Raw genomic sequence first — 14,855 nt, forward strand, 5'->3', positions numbered from 1 at the left:
GAAACGCGATGGCGGACGCTACTTGGTCAGCCCTTCAGGGCACTTTAACGTCAATGACAGCTCGAGACTGGATAGTGGCTTTGATATCGGCGTGGCTTGCATTTAAAGTTCTGCAGGCATTGTATAATGTCTCGCCTCTTCACCCGCTTAGCAAGATCCCTGGTCCGAAACTTGCCGCGGCAACATATCTGCCCGAATTCTACTACGATGTGATCCTCGTCGGTCGCTATACCCATGCTATCAAGCAGATGCACGAGAAATATGGTAAGCACATTTCAGCAAGTCGAAGCAAAAGATTCTAATGCGCTCTTAGGTCCTATTGTCCGCATTAACCCCAATGAGCTGCACTGCGCTGATATGTCCTTCTCGGATGAGATCTACGCCGTTGGCGGTCGCAAACGCGATAAGCCCTTCCACCAAGTGAATGGCTCAGCAGCCGGTACAGGAAACGCTTTTGGTACCCCTGATCACGATCTCCATCGCGCCAGACGTGCACCAGTAGCCAAGTTCTTCTCACGAGCCATGATTGCACGTCTCGAACAAGAAGTTCACGACCTGGCACAAACTCTCTGCAACAAGCTTTTGGCTGAGAACAAGGATGAAAAAGAACGTAAACCGTTCGAAATCGCTCATGCATACAGTTGTTTCACATCTGATGCCATTTCAAGCTACTGCTTCGGTGAAGCTTTTGGATTATTATCTCGCAACCAGTGGCAGCCAAACTACCGTGAAGCTACTCTCGCGGTACTTAAGCCAGTCTTTTTCTTCCGCTTCTTTCCGATTCTTGTTTCTAGCGTGAAGCTGGGTAAATATCTTGTCGACTACTTACCAGCTGATACCGCGCTTCTCATTCGAACTCTACAAATCGATATTCCTTCGCGCGTTCAAAAGACGAAGAACGACTTGGATTCTGGTATTGTTTACGATCGACCGACTATTTTTGCAGATCTGCTTCAATCTGAGCTTGATGACAGTGAGAAGAAGCAAGATCGTCTGGTTGAGGAGGCTGTCACTATCGTCAACGCTGGAACTGAGACGACGAGCTGGGCATTGGCTGTGATAACATACTTCCTCTTGTCACAGCCTGAAATTCTGGCCAAGCTACAAGATGAACTGAAGCAGGTTGTTGACGATCCATGCCATTTGCCTTCATGGACGACACTGGAGCACCTTCCATATCTTGGAGCTGTCATCAATGAGGGTCTACGTCTATCCTATGGTGTTTCGAGCCGCACAGCTCGCGTGCCAACAACAGAAGACCTAGTTTACAGGGGAGAATTTAACAAGAAGCCGATGAGCTTGGTGTTGCCTCGAGGTTATGCAATCGGTATGTCGGCGGCCATTGCACACCACGATGAGTCTGTTTTCCCTGACTCGTATGCGTTCGTGCCTGAACGATGGATCGATGAGGACAATAAGATCAGAAAAGACCTGGAGAGGTCAATGATTGCATTTTCAAAAGGCAGCCGTGGATGTCTTGGTAAAAAGTAAGATAAACGTTGTTCCTTCAACTCAGAGTTTTACTAACATATTCTTAGTCTCGCATTGTGCGAGTTGTACCTCTCTCTTGCAGCTTTGGTTTTGAGAGTGATGCCCTATATGCGTCTGTACGAGACGACGGATCGGGATATTCGCTACGATCATGACATGTTCATTCCGATGACGGAGAGCGGAAGTAAGGGAGTCAGAGTAATTATTGAGAGCTAGATTATGCCTTCTTCCTAATACGAATTACTTTATCATGATTGTTTGCTCTAGTCCGTACCTCGCGCTATCCTACCCGATATGTACTAGCCTCCTTTTGCAGGGAATACCAGAGTGGGCAATCCGGAGTTCACTAAACTTCACAGCCACTCGTATTTGTCGCTATTTTATCGCTTCTCAACTTGGATCAACTGAGCTGCCGATGATCAGCTGCCGAAAGTGCCGAGAAGACCTTTTAGAGATATCATGCTATCTTCCTAACACATAAAGGGAATTCCAGATGGAGTTCCTTGTGAGGCATCAGCCAATCTGATATGACTATCTGCTGAAGCTTATGCCACCAGGCCTCCGGCTCGAATGACTAACCCATTCTGCTCTAGCTCGCTGACACCCTCAGCTGTTACAGGATCGACAACATATATCTATATAAACCGTCTGACAGCAGCATTTATAGCCCGCTGGTAACATAGCAAAAGGGCATGATCTATATGTCTTGAGTATAGCTACAAAGATGAGTTCTCACAGTCAATCATACCCTGATGGGCCTCCGCCATACTCAACCCTTGCTGCTGCAACTTCAGCACCAACTTTCTCTGTGGATAGCCAACCTCGTATTCTACCTATCCCAACACTTGAGCAACCTACACTTCATCCATCAAAGAAGCCCATCGCCATCCCAGCAACAAGCTCCAAGCTCGGCTCTCCCTTCCTGCGAGCCTTCCCACCTATCCTCGAAGACCAATACCATCTTCCTCGGGAAGTCTTCCTCAGATTTCTTGATGACCTCAACCGTGCGGCCGTCGCTAGTCCGCCAGTCCAGATACTGGGAATGGTAGGCGGCATCGTGTCAATGATGCCGCTACACACCGCACAGATCGTTGGTAATTCGGTTAATGCGGCAGCTACTCTTTCGACGTACGCCATCAGTAAATCTCGAAGTGAGCTTTGCATCAGTACCGCGAACAAAGAACTCTTTATACCTAGAGGTCTCAAGGCTGAGTTTGCAAAGTTGGATGCAGTTGCTCGTTATGCCAAGATACCCATCTTGGATGGCAATGGCAAGATCGAGAAGAATAGTATGGTTCTTGGACCATGCAACGATGTTTCGGCTCAGTCTTCACTCACTGTGCAGCAACGCAGACTTCAGGCCCTTGAGCCATGGATTGCACCACTAGAGCTTACGCCCTTACCTGAGTTACATGTACCGGATAACTTTGTAAGCAAAATGCATGCTTCAACAAGTGAGCGACAACGAAAGAAGGAGGAAAAGAAGATGACCAAAGATAGAGCCAAGACGCATGAGGATTGGACTGAAGATTCAAGAAAGGCTCGAAAAGACTATGAGAAGGATATGCGCAAGATAGAAGAGGAGTTTGCGAAGACTCAAAGAAAACATGCAGATGAGCCCCGCAAGTTGGAGAAAGAGTTGAAGAAGCTGGATAAGGAAAGAGAAAAGTGTCAAAAAGAGTATGAGAAGGAAATGAGAAAGGTTGATAAAGATAGACGGAAGGATGATAAGGAAGAGGAGGGTGTGAGAAAGGTGCTATGGCTGCTTATCAGGCCAATAGGTAATGAGCCTATGGAATAATAAGCACGGAACGCCCTGGTGCAAAGGACACTAGAGATGTGATCAAATTCCACAAATAGATAGACTGCTTGTGCATAAAGTCATAAATATCATTTCAATCCGCTGCGCCTATGTTTTACATGCAATTTGTTTCTTTTCCAGTCCCTTTATCGTCGCGCCAATCCAACATCCAAGCCCATGGGCTTCCTCAAGAATCCCTCCCTGGTCTCCATAATATCCTGTCTCAAGCGAACATCATATCGCTTAATCCAAGTGGTAGCAATAAGTCTCATCTGCATCTCAGCCAAATTCCTTCCAACACAAGATCTAGGTCCATAGCTGAAGGGGATGAAAGCAGTCTTCTGCTTATCGGTCAAGTTCTCCCAACGCTCAGGCTTGAACTCATCAGCGTCAGGACCCCAGATTTCAGTAGAGTGGTGGATCGTATAAGTGGGAACGCTGAGAATAGTACCGGGGCCAAAGTATCGTCCGTGGAGAGTAACGCCCTTGTGGTTAGGGGGGATCTCACGGGGAAGACCGATACCAGAGGGGGAGTGAATGCGCAGAGTCTCGTTGATGCAGTATCCCAGGTAGGGAAGATGCTTGACGGATTCGTAATCAGGAATGGCAACGTCCTCAGGAACAACAGCAGAAATCTCCTCATAAAGCTTCTGCATGACACCAGGAGTTCTAACAACATGATACAACAGTGCACAAGAAGAGTTTGAAGTAGTATCACTTCCAGCGATGAGTTGCGTAAGAGCTTCAGCGGTGAGTTCATCACGACCAAGAGGTTCGCCCTTTTCATCGCGACCCTGCATAAGACGAGCCAGTAGATCCTTGCGGGTAGAATCACCGCCGCGCTCGAGACGCTCGCTGACGCGGGCGATGGCGATACCGGCGAGGTTCTCGACGGCTTGGAGACCTTGGCTGAAAAAGGGGTCGGGGAAATACTTGGCGTAGGGCTTGAGTTGGGGGAGGCAGCCGAGAGTTGCGGAGACTTCGCCGCGGCGGTTCATGATCTCGACAGCTGGGGCGTAGATGGTGGGACTGGTGGGGGAGGCCTTGACTTCAGCGATGTCGGCACCAGTTGAGAGCATGCCTATGAATGTTAGCAATATGCTGAACAAGTCGATGCATAAACTTACCGAAGGGCTTTCCAAAAGCGAGATCAGCGATGATGTCGAAGGCAAGAAAGTTGACTACACAAGGTCAGTATGTTTCGTTTCAAGGGTCGATTTGATAGCTACTTACACCAGTTCAGACAGTCAACGCTTCCATAGCCATCAGCATCCTTGTTGCTGGCAATACGATCCCACTGGTTGATGAAGATATCGAGGTTCTGTCGGATATAAGGCTCAAACTCCAAAACAGACTTGGGCGCAAAAGTGTGCGACACGAGCTTTCTCTTGCGAGAGTGCTCAGCTCTGTTGCGAGTGTTGAAGAGACCCCGACGAATAGAGACAAAGGTATCATAAAAGTCACTAATTTGTTAGTTCTGCGCCCCCAATACTATAGTACCAGATTAGACTTACGCCTTCAAGAAACCGTTTCCATGACCGTAGATAGTGTTGATAGCATCTGCATCTGCAACACTAACATGGTTTGGCGCAATGCGAACCAAAACACCCAGCTTCTTATGGACCTGATCAACAATCTCGTAGCGCTTTCCACGACGACATGTAGATAATAACCAAAGGTTGGTGAACTGCGCCGGGAAAGGAGCGGGGATACCGCGGAGATTGGAGTTGCTGATCCATGGGAGGATGTACCAGGCTACGAGAGCCACGGCGAGGGCGAGTGGTGCCCAGGGGGAGATCAAGAGTTCTGTAATAGCCATGATTCTGAGACTTGATCAGAGGAGATATTGGAGAATGAGGTAGGGATGGTTGAGGAGTAGGAGGTGAGTATTTGTATCAAGATAGAACTACTAGGTCGGATAGTAGGATGCCCCAGATTTACCCCAGATGTGAGGGTTCATGAGCTCCGAGGAAGCCTTTCTCTGTTGGGAATAGTGCGGTTTGCTCCTCGGCACTTCAACTGTATGGCCTATGATTGGTCAATGGAAGCTTTCCTTGTATGCCATTGGACAGAATCTGGTCATAGCTCGATAGATGTGGCCTGGGATATCTATTCAATGATTGCAGACGATGTAATTTCTGTGCTTTAATGCTATTAAATCTATTGATCCCGTAATTTCGTCGTAATGACCAGTGCAGAAGCCGATCTCCAGTGCGATTGTTTCCCTTCGCCATTTGATCTGCTGCTGAAAGTTCGGCAATTCAGCGCATCCGATTGGCTCCTGTTCCGAGGAACTGGTCGGCAAATGGGCACGGAAGCCGGGCCTCGCAGAGAACGATAGACCATATTGATTGTACATTCACACTCACGCGACGAGACTAAAATGATAAGGGAAAATAGCAATAAGACATGTATTAAAGTACCAAAGAAATAGACTATTATTACATGATAGGGAAAACCGGGCGAACCGATAAAAAACCCTATCCTTTCATCATTCTGCCCCCAGTGATAAACCAGCGTCCCTTAATTCCAGCCTTGGTCGACTTTAGTTCACAGCCATGTACCAAAGATCTTGATGTAAATGATCTTGACAACCTGGACCTCTACAGCATAAAGCAACAACTCAGCAGCCAGAAATCCAACAAAAGTCGGCGCTGGTTGAGCAAAGCTGAACGCGGGTCTGAAAGCCGGGATCCAGGGTAGGACGAAACCAATAGCCATAATCGACGCTGTGGAGAAAACAAGGATCGGTGCTGCGCGACTCTGGATGATAGGAAATTTGGCTGTGCGTAGCAAGTGGACAATCAGAGTCTGGGTGAGAAGACTATTGCAGGTATCAGTGGTGCGACTTGAAGAGTGTGACGGGAGCTTACCCTTGCAGGAACCAATGTGTTTGTGCCAGTTTGACATTGTCGGCGGTAGTTCTAATGCCGTAGAAGAACCAGTTGAGAGAAAAAGTGCACATGTCGATGACTGAGCTTGTAGGACCAAGGACAACGATGAACTTGAGGATATCTGCTGCTTGTTAGATATGCCCATAGAGAGAGACAAGGAAACCTACCCCTTGCGTTCCATCGTCGCGGTTGGGTCAGATACTCTTCGTCAACGCGATCCCAAGGGATGGCGATCTGACTGATATCATACAGAAGATTCTGAGCGAGAAGTTGAATGCTGGTCATCTATACCCAAGTGAGCATACTCCCTGCAAGGTCTGATAAGTTACTCACTGGTGTAAAAGGCAGCCAGGCACTAGCCGCCAGAATACTAAAAACATTACCAAAATTGGACGAAGCCACCATCTTGATATACTTGATAGTATTCCCATGCGTAATCCTTCCCAGAATCACACTCCTCACAATAATCGACAATCCCTTCTCCGTCAAGATCAAATCGGCACAATCCTTCGCGACTCCCGCTCCAGAGTCAACCGAGATCCCAACATCTGCATCTCGAAGCGCACCGCAGTCGTTAATGCCGTCGCCGAGCATACCAACGCAGTTGCCGGCTTTTTGAAGAGCCAAGACAATTAGACTTTTCTGCTTGGGCGTTACTTTGGCGAAAACGCTGCATCGTTCGACGGCGAGGTCGAATTCATCAGAATCTTCGAGCAGGGCGAGTTCGGGACCGGAGATGGCTTCGGCGTCGTCGTCCATTGTTTCGGAGTGCTGGAGGAGTTCAAGGGAGCGGCAAATGTTGAGGGCGACGGGGAGGGAGTCGCCGGTCAAGACTTTTACTTGGACGCCGAGCTCAGTGAGGCTTGCGATGGCGTCTTTTGCATCGTCTTTGGGTGGATCGGAGAAACTGATCATTCCTTCGAGCGTCATATTTGTCTCGAGTAGATCGAGCTCATTGACGTAAGACTTGCCGAGGATGCGGGATGCGACGAGAAGAACGCGATATCCTTCCATGTTCTTTTGCATGGCGAGTTGTCTCCATCGGGCTTGCATCTCAGTGCTGAGATACTCACTCTTGCCAGCTGAGCGCATGGATGAGCAGCGAGTGAGGACTTCGTCGAATGCGCCTTTGACGATGAGGAGGTATTGGCCTGTAATGCCGCGGACAATGCAGCCGGATCGACGGCGCTCAAAGTCGAATGGAATGACGCGGACTTGTTCGTAGTGGGCTACACCGACTTCATCGCCGTTGGGGAGGTGATAATTGAGAATAGCCCTGTCCATGTTGTTGCCACTGTTACCTTGGATTTGCGAGTCGACCTTTGCGAGTTCCATGATGTTGAGGTTGTCCTCTCCTTCAGCATTAGAGTACCTGTGCACCGAGAGCTCGTCCTTGGTCAAAGTTCCTGTCTGTCTCATCGTTAGTACTCAGGCAAGTCACAGAAACGGGATGTATACCTTGTCACTACACAGAACAGTCATCGCACCGAGGTTCTGGACCGAATCAAGACGCTTGACGATTGCCTGCTTCTTGGAAAGCTGATGAGCGGCTCGCGCGAGATTGGCATTGACGATGGCGGGCAGCATCTCTGGGACAAGACCGACTGCGACACTGATACTGAAAAGCGCCGCGTTCTTCCAGTCTCCGGTGACCTTGCCGGAAATGCACAGAACCTGGACGAGGATTAGTTGAAGTAGGCGAATCGGTTCGGGAATTACTTACGATAGGAACCATGACGACCATGAAGCCGATAAGCATCCACGTAACGTTGAGAATGCCCTTCTGGAAGGCGTTGGGCTGTCGCTTCTTCTCAACCTCCTTGACCATGGTAGCGATCATAGCATCTACACATATTAGCCACATCCCTTGTCAGACATTGAGATAACCCACCATCACCCGTTCGAAGAACAAGTCCAACACCATGACCGGAGACAATATTTGTCCCCATAAGCGCAACATTTCCAAAGTCAAAAATCGAGAAAGCCTCTTTCGCATCATGAGGTCCCGCATCCTTACCCACAGGTTCACTCTCACCCGTCCAAGCAGATTGACTAATCCTCAGGTACGATGACTCAAGGATGAGACAATCAGCAGGAACGATTGCACCAGGAACTAGAATGACGATATCACCAGGGACGAGGTCAGTCTCGAGAACCGTGCCCTCTGTCCAGGAGAGTTGAAGCTCGTCGGTGTAGGTTGCTGGTCGACGGACTCGAATCTTGGGAATGATGGCGGATTGAAGACGAAAGATGGCGACGCCGCTTTGGAATTCTTGCCAGAAGCGCACAGCGACGGAAATAACGATCATGACCATGAGAACAGCAAATCCTTCCTAATACCTCGTTAGTCCCCATCGCCATAACTTTATCGTCAGTACAACACTCACCCAGCTAGGATCCGGCATCGCCACATTAAGAATCGCCAAAAACATCAACAGAATATTAAACGGATTCGGAATAACACTCAAAAAAAGCATAAACCAAGACTGCGGCTTCCTCGAAGAAACAACATTCTGCCCATGAATGCGTAGCCTCGCAGTAGCTTCAGCCTCAGAAATGCCATCGCTGCTCGACACCAAGTGCGCAAGTGCCGTATCAGGCGTCATAGACGCGATCCAGCGAAGAATATCTTCTGGCGTGCTCTTGGATGCCCTGTCTGGGTTTAGTTGCCATGACGCGGTTCGTGCGCGGGATTTGCCGTTGCGTAGGCCAAGTCGGCCGAGGATGTTAGTGTCGCGGCGGGCCATGGTGTTGACATCGGTTGATCAAACATTCGATTTTTCGTTTTCGATACTCTGCACCCAATCTGAACTGTCAGTTCAACGCCATCTTACGGGAAAGGCAAGATCAGGTTCGTACAAAACTTAAGGTGGATCAAAGTCTGCTGCCTCAGACTTGGCGATTCCTCTGAAGAGGAGAAGTCCCAGCGAGTTCTCCAGATTTGCGAAAGGTAGGTAAACGGCAACAAAAGAGTCGTTCATCGAATTGAACAGAATAATTTATTGTACTGTAAGTAAAGTAAAGTAAAGTAAAGCTTTGTGCAGAAAGTTGGGAGGGGGATCAGCGATATATACAAATCATGAACTTGTAAACTTTCTCCTGATTAGAGCCTTAAAATGACACACTAACTAAAGAAAATGATAAACGAAAATCCTTTCCAAACTAACATGGCCAAGAAACAAAAGCATGTGTTATTGTTTGTGGGGTGACTCATGCCGAGAGTATCCATCTAATAGCCTCTCGTATAAAACGTGCCGAATACCCTTGGCGACAAGACTTATAAAACCGGGCAGGGCAGGAAATATCTCATAGCCAAGCGCCAAGTTACTATCAAGGTACCTGCATACAAGAGCCGAGTTCCGAATGGCAAGAAGAACTATATGAAATGTGGTCATGTTGTGCAATACGGAACTTGGCGAGACATTGAGAGCATCGCCTGATACAGAGTCATGTAACTCCATGACTTGTTCCTCACCAAATTGACCTTCTCCGAAAAGAAACTTTTCTCATAAAATCTTAAATGGTGTTGTGTTGTCAAATTACAAAAAACACAGCCCAGCGGACAATGCCGTGATTAACATTTTGGCGATCAGGCACTGCCGCACTGTTGCACAGCCCCGTTGAGCTAAATTACCGACCTCCCTTTTTCGCATTTGCGCCTTTTTATCTTTTGATGATTTCATGAACGGCACGTCAAGATCCGAAGTTGGATGTGTTTTTATAAGAGTAGTTTGGTGAGGCTTGGGTCTAGACTCTGGGCGATGTCGAGAGGACGCGTAAGCCCGCTAAGAGCATAAGGGGAAGCGAATCGTGTTATACCCGGCGTGTATGCCTGTATACATACATAAATTCTCCGTATAGACCAAGATCGAGATTGATGCGGTGTATAGTTGTTGAGGCTTATGGCCAAAGAGCTTCCTTCTTCCAGGTGTTTCGGGCCGGATCGAAGACGTAGTTCAATCGCTGATGCAGACGATCACTAGAAGCCTGCCAGAACTCAACCGTCTGCGGCGCCACGGCATATACCACCCAACCCCCAGAACTTGGCTCTTGTCCCTCAATCTCATGACTTTTCACGGCTTCCGCCATCTTAGCTTCCAGTCCATGCGGGTCATTAAGTGGTTCGCTCTGCCTCGACACCTTGGCAGTGATCTTGGCCATAGCCGATCGAGCCGTCCAATCCTGCTCACACTCACCTCTGGGCAGAGCGTTTGCTTTACCGCGTAGACGGACCTGACGTCCGATTTTGGGCCAGTAGAATGTAAGTGCGACGTTGTTGTTTGCTGAGATCTGGCGGCCTTTGGGGCTGTTGGCTTTGATGGCGAAGTGCCAGCCGCGGTGATCGACGTTCTTGAGGATTAGAACACGGGCATCGGGGAAGCCTTGTTCATCGACTGTCGAGAGCGTGACAGCATGCGGCTCTGGGATGTTGGCTGAGATGGCCTCGTCGAGCCATGCCTCAAATGCTTGGTGAGGGGTTTCGGGGAACGAAGCGAACTCTGCCTTTGGGTGTGATGCTCCTTCTAGAACAGGAAGCGCACGAAGCTTGGCTTGGAGTCCGCTACTTGTCATTGTGCCAGGTCTTGAACTTGTTTTTAGTCAAGTGAAAGAGATCAAGCTGGAAGGGCACGGATATTTAAGAAGAGCTGAGATGTTGAGTGTGACTCGCACAATCTGATTGTGGAAGTATCATGGCTGATCACCTAATCCATATCTGATTCATTATGATCCGGTATCGGATTTCGACAGCCTCATGAATTGACACAGTCTTCAGCAAGATGATGCATCAAAAGACTTCTATAGCGCATTTTCTTAGGATAGGTAGGCCGAGGTCTTTGTATTAAATTGGCCGAGTAACGGTATGCCTGAGTCTGATCGGCATTGAACTACATATGAATTTTAGTCACACAGCCCTCAAGCATTCATCATCTGACGAATACTATAACGCAAGATAAAAAAAGTTAACATTGAGCATTTATCCTTTATCCTACTTCCAATATTGGCTCGGTGAGTAACCAGAGTGACGTAAATAGAAATTATACCCGCGTAGTGAGCGACTTGACGGGTAAACACACCTACAGATTAAACATCACTAAAGTGAGATCAAGTCATTGATCAACGATTGGGGATCCTCTTTGAGAAAGATACTATCATTCATCCGTTTTTATTTTTTGGTTTCTCATTTATGTAGAGCTGTGGGTTGGTGCGCTTCCAAAGCATGAGCTTGATAGACATTGAATAAGCTATCTCGGCATTCCGCGACAAGGACAAGTCCGAGGCTGGATATGATCCTCCAAGTTCAGTCGCGGATCCAACGATGCTTCATCCTCGTAAGAAGCTTTATATTCACTGGTTCACAAGCTTGCGAAGAGAAGACTCAACCTGACTCTCCTTATCGCCCAATCGTCCAACTTCTTTGCCCTGAATATCCCATTAGTTCACATCCAAAACCAAACCCACTTATTAAGCTTACATTCTGGACCTTGACGACAGTAGGAACGCCATTGATGTTGTAAGGTGCATTGCGATACTTGTTCTTAGGAGTACCCCGCCACTCCTCACGCGAACCCACGCGGACGATGTAAGCGGTAGGATCAGAAGCGCCGCCAAAAACAGCGTTCAGCGCGGGGAGGGCATCACGGCAGTCAGGACACCATGAGGGCTCACCGGAGGCGAAATAGACGACGTAGTGAGTGTCGGTGGAGGTAGGTGGGGTGTTGGCGTCGATGAGAGGCATTTTGGCTGTGTGTCTGGTGATGATCTTTTGAAGGTGGATGGAGAGAAATTGTGAAAGGAAATGGGTACTTGGTGCAGGATTGAAGGATTAAATGGATGGGAGTTGAAGCTTAATCGGCGTGATATGTCAGCGAAGATTCTCGAGCGAGATGCAGAGTCGCAAAAACTTAAGCTCGCCTCTTGATGACTAAGACAGTGCGTGGCTTCACTGACACATGGCAATAGGTTCGAAAGTGGCGGCAAATCACAGTGCGCACTTATTATTCTGGTACGTGTACAAGCCTGACAGTTCACTCTCACAAGTCTTTGTTGAATGTCCCCCGGTTGATGAAACCTTGTGCATTCAAATTTCTAACATTTCGCTATCTTGTTGAACATCGCCGTGCCCTCGGTTACGCAAACTGGCACAGTGAAGTGAGCGGGGCTCATCGTATGACGAAAAGTCTGAATGAATGTCGTGACTGATGGGTCTTTCTGGACGTGTCTTCACACAATCTGCTCGGTTTTTAAAAGGTTTCACTACATCAAGTCAGATCACCCCTTGATCCAAGCCACAAAGGGTTTGAAAGAAAAGAAAACCGCATAAAAAAACATCTTGCATTTCAGAGACATGTTCATTCATTCCGTCAGTGCAGCAGCTGCTCAGCAAACTGCCCACGATCTACATGGTATATCATAACTCATAATCCATCACTTAAGGAGTTTCCAAGAACCAGTCTCAGCCCAGATTCTTGCATACCACTGATGCAGCTCTGTGATCCACGGAGGCATAGGTCCCTTGTTGCCCGCAACCTTGCCCTCGCTGGAGAACAAAACGCTCTTGAGGCGCAACTCAACTTCCTCATGCGCCTTGTCGATGGTAGCGCTGATCTGGAAGAGACCATCAGATGGGCGCAGGGGCTGGTTGCGCGGTGAGTCGCCGCAGCGCACGGTGATGGACGTGGGAGTCTTCTCAACGACTTCGAAATGATCAGTGATAATGGCGCCTTTGTCGTAGGTGCTTGTGGCGAGTTGCTCAGGGTCCCAGAGCTGATGTTCAGTCTCAGGACCGCGGTATTTCAATTGAGCATATCGACGCTGAATAGCGAAGCCTAAATCGGTGAGCGATAACTCGAACTCATTGAGATGAAAGGTTACTTACCCCAACCGCTCCAAACTCCACGACAGAACTCAAGCGTCAAGTCATTGTTATTCTGAAGCAATTCCGGACGAATCTTGCTAAAGGGAATGCGCTTGATCACGACATCTTGAGTGGTAGGGTTACCGTTTGGATTGGCCCTTCTGAAGAGTCGGGACGACCAGATGGGGTCGTTGGCGGGGAGCGGGGAGATGACGGGGTTCTGAGAAGCGAGGTACGCGGCGGCTGTGGATGTGCCCAACAGGCCGGTAAAGACTGTTTTTCTGGCCAAGCGGAAGATGCCCATCGTGAGTGAGTGGTGTTAATGGGTAGAGTGAGGTGAAATGAAGATTTGAGGTTGAGAGAGATAAGAAGCGCGTTTAATTTTCGGGTGGATAATTCATGCTTGTGGGTGGATAGTTACCCACTTTTTGATTGGTCGGGAGGGAATGCATCATGCGACCAGCTGCATTATTGTGCATAAAAGTGGCTGGGAATAGCATCAAATCATATGCTTCAATGCAGTAACTTATCATGCATTTCACCATCATATCATGGGTGGGTTTTGAGAAGAAACCGGGACTTTTATTTCACTATCAATCGTCGAAATGTCTCCTAGCTAGTAGCCAAACCAAGATGATTTTATGCTCAGCCCTGATCTACTCCCAATTGCCCTTCTCATCAAACTTGACCAAGTTCCCACTCAGCAGCGCATGCTGAAGCGCCCGACCAATATTCATAACCTGCATTCCTCCCTCAATGGGCAAAGGCACCGGCTTATCCTTGAGAACAGCGTCCGCAAACTCATTGGCCTCCAGCGCAAAAGCATCCTCAAATCGCTGCCAATACTCAGGCTGAACCTCATGACGAATTCCAAGCTTGTCCGCAAGAACCACATTATTAGCCTTGGGAACAGCATTGACTGAAATCTTGCCAGACTTTCCAGTGATTTCGGTGCAGACATCGTGACCGTGGGCTTGGGTTCGAGAGCAGTAGAAGTAAGCGATCTTGCCGCCCCAGAATTCGACTACACCGACTGCATTGTCGACGTCGTTGAGGTCCTTGAGTTCAGGGTGGTGCTGAAGAGTACCGGTTGCCCAGCATGCTTTGGGGGTTGGGTTGCCGAGGTACCAGAGAGATAAATCGATGTCGTGAATGGCGCAGTCGACGAAAATGCCACCGTTGCGAGACGCGTAACGGACAAAAAAGCCAGTTTCGTCGAGAAGATCACAGGTATTGGAGCGAACCATGAAGGGCTCACCAATGGCCTTATCTTCATAGATCTTGGTTGCTGCGTCACGGTATGAGGCATCGAAACGACGAGAGAAACCGGCCATGACCTTGAGACGAGGGTTCCTCCTCGCTGCGTCAACGACAGTTTGAGCCTATCACCAGGGATCAGCAAAGTCTCAGTATAGAACAAATGAGGCGACACATACCTCGGCCATGTCAGTGCTCAACGGCTTCTCACAAAGGACGTGCAGTCCCTTGTCAATGGCAGCGAGAGACTGGCTGGAGTGCACATCGGTGCTCGTAGAAACCCAAACAGCTTGAAGTCCCGGATGGTTGAGCATCTCATCGTAGTTATCATAAACAGAGATGTTGAACTCTTTGTACTCTTCGTTCTCCTTAGCCCACTTGACTTCGTGCTCCATGGAGCTGCATACGGCAACTACCCTAGCACGAGGTACCCTATACAGAAGAGTATGGACGTACAACTCTCTCCTGTAAAAATTCTTTCTTGGCACGCACTGTTAGTGCGGTGCTAGGAGCGGGATTTTCTGCAGGCCACGCGACCACACAAAAACTGCGGGGA

The 14,855-nt window shown here is 48.6% G+C and overlaps 8 protein-coding genes across 8 annotated transcripts; 2 read left to right on the forward strand and 6 right to left on the reverse strand.

The window, feature by feature from the left end:
• Positions 1–8: 8 nt before the first annotated feature.
• On the forward strand, positions 9–1,707 carry FOIG_01716 (cytochrome P450 oxidoreductase; the record flags this gene model as incomplete). Its single annotated transcript, XM_031198692.1, has 3 exons — positions 9–264; positions 314–1,487; positions 1,539–1,707. 3 exons carry the CDS (start codon positions 9–11, stop codon positions 1,705–1,707), a joined length of 1,599 nt encoding a protein of 532 aa, XP_031070729.1.
• Positions 1,708–2,145: 438 nt separating this feature from the next.
• On the forward strand, positions 2,146–3,413 carry FOIG_01717 (uncharacterized protein). The gene has a single exon (XM_031198693.1). The coding sequence runs from the start codon at positions 2,216–2,218 to the stop codon at positions 3,290–3,292; it is 1,077 nt and encodes a 358-aa protein (XP_031070730.1). The 5' UTR covers positions 2,146–2,215; the 3' UTR covers positions 3,293–3,413.
• On the reverse strand, positions 3,330–5,260 carry FOIG_01718 (benzoate 4-monooxygenase). Its single transcript, XM_031198694.1, has 4 exons — positions 4,807–5,260; positions 4,526–4,755; positions 4,420–4,473; positions 3,330–4,373 (listed from the first exon to the last, which is right to left on the reverse strand). Exons 1-4 carry the CDS (start codon positions 5,109–5,111, stop codon positions 3,439–3,441), a joined length of 1,524 nt encoding a protein of 507 aa, XP_031070731.1. The 5' UTR covers positions 5,112–5,260; the 3' UTR covers positions 3,330–3,438.
• A 582-nt stretch (positions 5,261–5,842) lies between these two features.
• On the reverse strand, positions 5,843–8,933 carry FOIG_01719 (magnesium-translocating P-type ATPase; the record flags this gene model as incomplete). The annotated part of the gene is made up of 8 exons (XM_031198695.1): positions 5,843–6,116; positions 6,166–6,307; positions 6,354–6,471; positions 6,520–7,596; positions 7,645–7,860; positions 7,910–8,031; positions 8,078–8,519; positions 8,574–8,933. The coding sequence occupies 8 exons, from the start codon at positions 8,931–8,933 to the stop codon at positions 5,843–5,845; spliced, it is 2,751 nt and encodes a 916-aa protein (XP_031070732.1).
• A 1,153-nt stretch (positions 8,934–10,086) lies between these two features.
• FOIG_01720 (pyridoxamine 5'-phosphate oxidase) lies at positions 10,087–10,758 on the reverse strand (the record flags this gene model as incomplete). The annotated part of the gene is made up of 1 exon (XM_031198696.1): positions 10,087–10,758. One exon carries the CDS (start codon positions 10,756–10,758, stop codon positions 10,087–10,089), a length of 672 nt encoding a protein of 223 aa, XP_031070733.1.
• Positions 10,759–11,532: 774 nt separating this feature from the next.
• Positions 11,533–11,923, reverse strand: FOIG_01721 (uncharacterized protein; the record flags this gene model as incomplete). Its single annotated transcript, XM_031198697.1, has 2 exons — positions 11,533–11,607; positions 11,660–11,923. 2 exons carry the CDS (start codon positions 11,921–11,923, stop codon positions 11,533–11,535), a joined length of 339 nt encoding a protein of 112 aa, XP_031070734.1.
• Positions 11,924–12,009: 86 nt separating this feature from the next.
• FOIG_01722 (uncharacterized protein) lies at positions 12,010–13,418 on the reverse strand. Its single transcript, XM_031198698.1, has 3 exons — positions 13,064–13,418; positions 12,100–13,013; positions 12,010–12,031 (listed from the first exon to the last, which is right to left on the reverse strand). The coding sequence occupies exons 1-2, from the start codon at positions 13,344–13,346 to the stop codon at positions 12,613–12,615; spliced, it is 684 nt and encodes a 227-aa protein (XP_031070735.1). The 5' UTR covers positions 13,347–13,418; the 3' UTR covers positions 12,010–12,031; positions 12,100–12,612.
• A 280-nt stretch (positions 13,419–13,698) lies between these two features.
• On the reverse strand, positions 13,699–14,694 carry FOIG_01723 (myo-inositol 2-dehydrogenase; the record flags this gene model as incomplete). The annotated part of the gene is made up of 2 exons (XM_031198699.1): positions 13,699–14,424; positions 14,479–14,694. 2 exons carry the CDS (start codon positions 14,692–14,694, stop codon positions 13,699–13,701), a joined length of 942 nt encoding a protein of 313 aa, XP_031070736.1.
• Positions 14,695–14,855: the final 161 nt, after the last annotated feature.

This window comes from Fusarium odoratissimum, assembly GCF_000260195.1.
Source record: "Fusarium odoratissimum NRRL 54006 unplaced genomic scaffold supercont1.2, whole genome shotgun sequence".
In the NCBI taxonomy this organism is placed as follows: domain Eukaryota; kingdom Fungi; phylum Ascomycota; class Sordariomycetes; order Hypocreales; family Nectriaceae; genus Fusarium; species Fusarium odoratissimum.

Bases quoted from the DNA above. Each gene is read 5' to 3' on its own strand.
- FOIG_01717 (XM_031198693.1), top strand. From the start codon at position 2,216: ATGAGTTCTCACAGTCAATCATACCCTGATGGGCCTCCGCCATACTCA.
- FOIG_01718 (XM_031198694.1), bottom strand. From the start codon at position 5,111: ATGGCTATTACAGAACTCTTGATCTCCCCCTGGGCACCACTCGCCCTC. The intron at 4,474-4,525 runs GTAAGTAGCTAT...GACCTTGTGTAG, and splicing joins CGTTGACTGTCTGAACTGGT to TCAACTTTCTTGCCTTCGAC. The intron at 4,374-4,419 runs GTAAGTTTATGC...TAACATTCATAG, and splicing joins CGCTTTTGGAAAGCCCTTCG to GCATGCTCTCAACTGGTGCC.
- FOIG_01722 (XM_031198698.1), bottom strand. From the start codon at position 13,346: ATGGGCATCTTCCGCTTGGCCAGAAAAACAGTCTTTACCGGCCTGTTG. The intron at 13,014-13,063 runs GTAAGTAACCTT...TCACCGATTTAG, and splicing joins TGGAGTTTGGAGCGGTTGGG to GCTTCGCTATTCAGCGTCGA.